Raw genomic sequence first — 6,508 nt, 5'->3', positions numbered from 1 at the left:
GGGGCTTCTTGAGCAAGACACTTGTATGGCTAAAATGGTCATCAGAGCTTTCTTGCACAAGAAAGCGTTCACAATGCCATGGACACTCTTGTGCAAAAGCACATGGCAGGGTGGAGGTGCTCTTGCACGAGACCTTTTGCGCAAGAACTCCGGTGTGAAACAGTTCTTGTGCAAGAAGCCTGCAGTGTAGGGCAGGGAGCAGCCTATGGGGCTACTGGAGCTGCTGGCTGCAGGATGCCCAGTCAGGGAGTGGGGGGGACCCCTAGGAATGGCTCCAACTTCCCAGAGGGGTGGCCAGAGGCAGGACATTTGCCTGGCAGGGTGAGGTGGGGGGGGCAGTGACCTCACAGGGGCTTTGGGCAGCCCTCAGCAGATCAGGCAAAGGGCAGGTGGGGAGGTGGTGACCTCACAGAGGAACCCACATCTCAGGCTGAGAAAAGGGGGGGGCGGGCCCAGGGGACTTTGGAGACCCCCGGTTGCTTTAGCTCTGGTGCGTCTCCTGCTCACAGTTGCTTTGTCCTCTGTGAGTTCCACATCCGGACAGCGTTTTGCAGAAGGTAAGAGCCCCCAGGGGTTTGGATCCCGCCCGGGGCCGGCTGGGTTCCAGGCAGGCCCAGCCCTCGGTCAAGGGCCAGAAGTGCCTGTGCAAGACCGAGCCGATAAGCAAGGGGCCATTTGGGGGCTGGGGGCAGTCGCTCTGGGGCGCTGGAACCCCTGGATTTCGCTCTGCAGGCTGCGCCCCAAGCTCCCCTTTGCTCCCCTCATTTGCAGCATGGCCAAACACATCAGGCTGTGGTTCCGGAAAGCCCTGAAGATGGCCCCAGGGCCGGTGGGAAGCAGCTCCTCCGTCCCCGCGGGCGGGGAAGCTGAATCCCACCAGCTCGGGGCGACTCGCCCACCGGCCAGGCCCCTCCGGACCTGGCTCCAGAGGCGGCTGGGAAGGCGGGACCCAGCCCAGCGGGGAAGCCGGGTAGGGTGGCTCTGGGGCCTCCTCTGTGGAGAGAAACACCTGCCCCAGGAGCCCAGCCCCCATTACCACCAGGGGGCATCGCCCTGCCCGGCCCCCGGGGACCTGCCAGTCTCCGGGAGCCCCCAGCCTCTCCGCACCAGCCCCTGCAGCTGTGGGTCCAGCTCAATGAGCAGCAGCGCCAGGGCCTCCAGCTGCAGCCGGGCCACCTCCTGCAGCCGCTCAGACCCAGGTGAGGGGCCGTGAACATGCTGGGCCCAGGGGCTCACCCAGTACACGGGGGGGGGGGGGGCAGCTCCAGTGTCTGCCCCGCAGCCAGGGCAATGGATGGGGGCGGGAGCTGCTGCTTGGCTCTCTTGTTCCTGGTGGGGGCTCTGCTGAGGGCGTTGGCAGATGTGAGGGTGGAAGGGGGATGGGTCCCTGCGAGGGGCGTGTGGGGCCCAACCTGCCCTGGGTCCCTGACATGGGGGCGCGTGACCCCTGCTGGCCGCTGGAGTCACCCTGGTCCCTTCCCTCCCGCACAGAGCCCCCCTGCGCCTCGGCGGAGCTCTGCCAGGAGCGGATGGACTCCCGGGTGGAGGAAGGGGCCATCTATGATATTGAAGAGCAGCTCCACACCCGGGACACGGTAGGAACCTTCTCCACACGGGGGGGACCCGAGATTGTCCGGCCCCTTCCCAGCACGTCCCCCCCTCCGGGAGGGGCTTGTCCCTGGGGATCCCCCTGGGGCCCCTTCTCCTGCATGACCTGGGCCCCCCAAGCTGAGGTCTCTTGTCATGCACCAGCTGGGCCCCCACAAGCCTGAGGCAGCAGTTGGGGGGCGAGTGTGGGTGCTTGGACAACCGGCAGCTCCCACCTCCACTCCTGGGAGGCCTGAGCCCTGCAGCTGTCCGTGGGGGGCAGGCAGGCCCCAGGCTCACAGACTCTCTCTGGGGTGCAGAGCCCAGCCGCCCTGCAGCGGTTCCTCCTGGCCGTCCCCCCCGCCTGCCTCGCCGCCCTCCAAAGGGGCGAGGACACCCTGGCGCCGCGCTGCTGCAAGGACACCATGATGGCCAGGATCGTGGTGAGCGAGTGGCGGCGGCCGGGAGGAGGGGAGGGGATACGTGGGGTGGACAGGGGTCTGCCTGGGCCATGGCGGCGGGTGGGGGTGCTGGAAATGGGATGGGTGGGGCCAGGAGTGCTGGAGGGGGAGGGGGAGGGGGAGGTGGACATGGGGAGGGTGGGTGGGGATGCTGGAGGAGGGAGGGACACAGAAATGGGGCAGGTCTGGGGTGCTGGACAGGGAGGGGGATTCGGAACAGGGAGGGGTCTCCCCGGGCCATGGGGGGGGAGCTGGAAGGTTAGCAGAGCGGGCTGCTGAGGATGCGCCTGGGGAGCAGGGATGAGGAGGTTCAGAGGCTGGTCACCAGGGCAGTGAGGGGCAGGAGACGGCCTGGGGACAAGGATTGAGCTGGTCCCGGTTTGGGAGGGGGCTGCTGGGAGAGGCCCTGTGCCAGGCAGGGGGGCTACAGGCCAGCAGGAGGCAGTGGGGTTGGATCCTGCTGGGTGGGGGCGCTGGCCGTGTGAGCGTCTCTTGGGGGCCCCAGCCTCACAAGCCCCTTTGTCTCCTTGGGTCTCACAGGAGATCATGGAGGACTCCCCCCCCCCACTGGTCTTGGCCGACTGCCTCAACGCCGCCTGCAGCCTCAGGTACCGACTCCCCCCCCCCCCCGCCGACTCCCCCCCAGAGCAGATCCCCAGACCAGGGAGTGGGAAAGTCTCTGTCTCCTGGGCTATGTCTAGACTGCAAGCCTCTTTCGAAAGAGAGCACCCAGTGAGTCTGGATGCTCTCTTTCGAAGAAGCCCTAGTTACATTCAAGAACGCCTTCGTTCGAAAGAAGCACTTTCCAAAGAAGGCGTTCTTCCTCGTGAAATGAGGTTTACCGCCGTGGAAAGAAAAGCCGCGTTCTTTCGATTTAATTTCGAAAGAACGCGACTGCAGTCTAGACGCAGGTGAAGTTTTTTCGGAAAAAGGCTACTTTTCCCGAAAAAACCCCTGAGTCTGGACACAGCCCTGCTGCTGAATTAACAGTCTCTGCCCCTCTCTCCTGCCAGCACCTTGCAGCCTCCCCTACAGGCCCAGCTCCTGAACCCCCTGCTGAGGGCGGCCGTGGGACAGACTGTGTCTGGGGACTGGCAGCAGGAGCCCATCCACACGCAGGTACGTCCCTCCGGGCCCTGCTCCCGGGCTGGGCTGGAGCTCCAGAGAGGAGTGGGGGTGGGGGCAGAGGGAGAGAAGAAGCTGCAGGTTTGGATCCTTCCCTCCAGGTTTCCCGTTGCTCTCCCTGGGGGCCCGTCCCTTCCATGCCCAGCCTGGGCTCCTCCCTGCTCTGCGAGGCGGCTCAGACCCTGCTCAAGGCTGCACCCCGGGGCCAGCGGGTGGCCTGGATTCCCCAACCCCCCTCTGACCCAGGGCTCCCCCTTGTCTTGCAGCAGTTCATCCGGGCCCTTCCCGTCGACCTCCAGGCCCTACTGGCAAGCCTCCTCGCCGAGTCCCCAGACACCGCCAGGCTGCAGCTGATCATGGAGGTGAGCCCCGTGGGGGGGACGGGGCCATTGTCCCTGCTTCCTCGGGGGGCCGAGAGAGGAGCTGTGTCAGTGGCTGGGGGGGGGGGCACAGTCTGAGAGGAGCCCCAGGCTCTGCCCAGAACCGGCGCCTCCCTACGGGTCCTGACCTGCCTCTTTCCCCCCCAGCACCTGAGCCCGTGGCTGGAGTCCCGCCTGCCCCAGGAGCGAGCCAGGGCCCTTGGCAGCACCACGGCCCTGCTGGGAGTCGCCACCACCCTCCCGGGGTTTAAGGTAAGTGACCTTGGAGCCGGGGGGTCTGGGGCTGCAGGGCGCAGGGCTGGGAGCGTCCCCGGGAGGCAGAGCTGGGAATGGGCCGGGAATGGGCCGCGTTCTCCTTTCCCCGGGGAGGGGCGACCCTGGGCCTTTCCGGGGGGCACCTGGGCCCCAGACTGGGGAGTGGCCGTCAGTGGATCCCCTTGTTCCACCCCCGGAGTGACCCTTCAGTCGGGGCCATTGCTCAGGGCTGTCTCCTCGCAAGGCCGGCCCCGCCCCGCCCCGCCCCGCCCCGGGAGGTGTCTCTGTCCGTCCCCGAGCTCAGAACCGCCTCGGCGGCCGTTAGCATGGGACGTGCAGCCCCAGGATGCTGAGGGACCCCCCCTCTTCTCTCCCCTCAGAACTCCGCCGACTGGCCGAGGATGGGTCACCACGTGGCCCAGCTGGGCCTTTTTATTTCGGACCCATCCGAAGACGTCAGCCGGCTGGCCCGGAAGGGGGTGCACAGCCTGTACCGCCTCCTCCTGCACCACAGGGGTAAGGAAGCCAGCCGGGACCTGGGCCCCAGGGACACCCTGAGGGTGCCGGCGGCGGGGGGAGGGGACCCAGCCCTTTTCCCCCAGACTGGCCCAAGGGGGGATGCGTCCCTCTGTGTTCCCCTTCTGCCCCCTGTGCCCCTCCATTTGCCCAGGGATGCCTGCAGGGACCCGTGGGAGGGGAAGGGCTCAGACCTGCCAGCAGAATCACCCTGGTTTGTCTCTTGCAGGCCTCAACATCCACCAGGCAGAGGACCTGTGGTGCAGGCACTACTATAAGGAGAGATGGGTCCTGGCGCATAGCAACACCGTCAGGGTGGGAGAGGTAAGGACGCGCTGCCAGGGCAGGGCAGGGCTCGGGGGTGGGGCTGGCTGGGGCCCTCGTGCGGGTAGGACGCGGGGTGGGAAGCAGGGAGTCGCTGATCGAATGGTCGATGCATTTTCCCTCGACTATTCGAGCCGTGGACAGGGCGGCGCTGCCCCTTTGTGACGCTGTCCCGGCGTTTCAAAGGGGCGGCGCTTCCGAGGGGCAGCGCCGCACCTTGCCCCGGATCTCCCATAGAAGGGGAAGCAGGGCGGGGGCGGGCAACACTTTTTGATGGAGGTCGCTCCAAGATGTTGGCCAGTGGCCTAGGGCTGCTCTGTTGTGCGGAGGGGGGTGAGGTCTGGGAGGGTCTTGGGGGCAGGAGGAAGGTGTGACCTGGGGCAGGGGTTAGGGTGCAGGGTGAGGAGAGCGTCTGGGTGCAGGGTCTGGAAGGGAGTTTGCAGAAGGAGGAAGCTGTTTTAGCCCCAGGAGTTGGGGCCGGGCTCTGGGCCGTCAGCTGAAACCTCCCGTGCTCTTGATTTCAGGTCTTTGGGCAGCTCTTCACGCCAGAGCAGGAGAACTGCTTTTTAGACAAGGCTCTGCTCGCTGCCCGCTCCCCCCTGAGGCGCCCCAGCCAGGCCGGGCTGGTCCTGGCCCACGCCCTGCATGGGCAGGCCCATCAGCTCCTGGGATACATGGTGAGCAGCCGGAGCAGATGCAGGAGAGTGGGGCAGGGCCAGGGTCTCCTTCCCATCCCCTCAGGGAGTCCCCCGCCCCTTTCCTCATGCTGCCCCCACCCCACGTCCCTGCTGGGTGGGTCAGAAGCTCACCCTGCGGGCCTGACGGGGGGTGACCAGAGAGCAGAACAAGTCTCAGCGCAGGGGGGAGGAGGGTGGAAATGCTGGGGGGGCCCAGTACCCCTGAGTCCCCAGGGATGAATGTGACGGATTCTGCTTCCCTTGCAGCAGGAAGACAGCCAGTGAGAGCACAAGGAGCTGAGGAGCCAGCAGCTGCGTCCCCCTCCCCCCAACCCTCCCAATTGTATAGAATGTATTTAAATTCTGATTAAATAACGTTTCAAAAAACATTTGGATCAGGCTTTGTCAATAATTTTTAATGGGGGGGGCATTTTGGCAAGTGGTCAAGGGCCACATTTCTACCGAGGAGTTTGGGGTCTGGGACGGGGCGGTTGGGTGCAGAAGAGAGCTGAGGGTAGGAGCCTGGGTGCGCACCGTCCATTGCATCATCACGCGGCGCCATTGTGCTAGTGCTGGAGCTTGGGTGACTGGTTTAATTCGAATGTTTACACAGATTAGGTGTTTTAACTTTAGGAAACTTCATTTTAAATAAGGTAAAATGTTAATTTCTGTCTACCACAAAGGGTTTCAAAGTTTTCTTTATTAAAGGCAGGGATGAGGAACCTTTTTTGTCTCCAGGGCCACTGACCCCCAGAAAAACCAGTTGGGGACCACACACGAGAAAAGCAAAATACAAAAACCCTTCTTCCAAAACCCACAAGCCTCACTGAGGTGGCCCCCCACTGGGACACCTCACTGCTCTGGCGCTTCAGCCCCACTGGGGTGAGGGGAAGGGACAGGGAGGACTGAGGTTCGGGGATCCCTCATTTTTGGCCCCCCCTCAGATTGAGAGGGACCCGCAAATGCCACTCTCCCTGGAACCCAGGAGAGTTAATCTGTGCTGGGGCTGGAGTGCCAGGGGAGTGAGATGTCTCAGTCGGGGCCACATTCGTGAGGCTTGGGGGGGGTGGAGGCGCCAGGGACGCATTCAGATAGAGCAGGGGAGCCGGCAGGGACCCTGAGAGGAGAAGTGGGAGTGAGAGCCCAGCCGGGGAGACACAAGGAAACCAGAGTCAGTCTAGTA

At 64.6% G+C, this 6,508-nt stretch overlaps 1 protein-coding gene across 1 annotated transcript; it reads left to right on the top strand.

Annotated features, from left to right (window-relative positions):
- The first annotated feature begins 453 nt into the window (after positions 1 to 453).
- On the top strand, positions 454 to 3,809 carry LOC142818425 (uncharacterized). The gene is made up of 7 exons (XM_075897796.1): positions 454 to 557; positions 772 to 1,199; positions 1,492 to 1,595; positions 1,908 to 2,030; positions 2,589 to 2,656; positions 3,062 to 3,481; positions 3,806 to 3,809. Exons 2-7 carry the CDS (start codon positions 773 to 775, stop codon positions 3,807 to 3,809), a joined length of 1,146 nt encoding a protein of 381 aa, XP_075753911.1. The 5' UTR covers positions 454 to 557; position 772.
- Positions 3,810 to 6,508: the final 2,699 nt, after the last annotated feature.

The sequence above is a fragment of the Pelodiscus sinensis genome, chromosome 15, assembly GCF_049634645.1.
Source record: "Pelodiscus sinensis isolate JC-2024 chromosome 15, ASM4963464v1, whole genome shotgun sequence".
In the NCBI taxonomy this organism is placed as follows: Eukaryota; Metazoa; Chordata; order Testudines; family Trionychidae; genus Pelodiscus; species Pelodiscus sinensis.
This window is presented reverse-complemented; position numbering and strand designations above follow the sequence as displayed.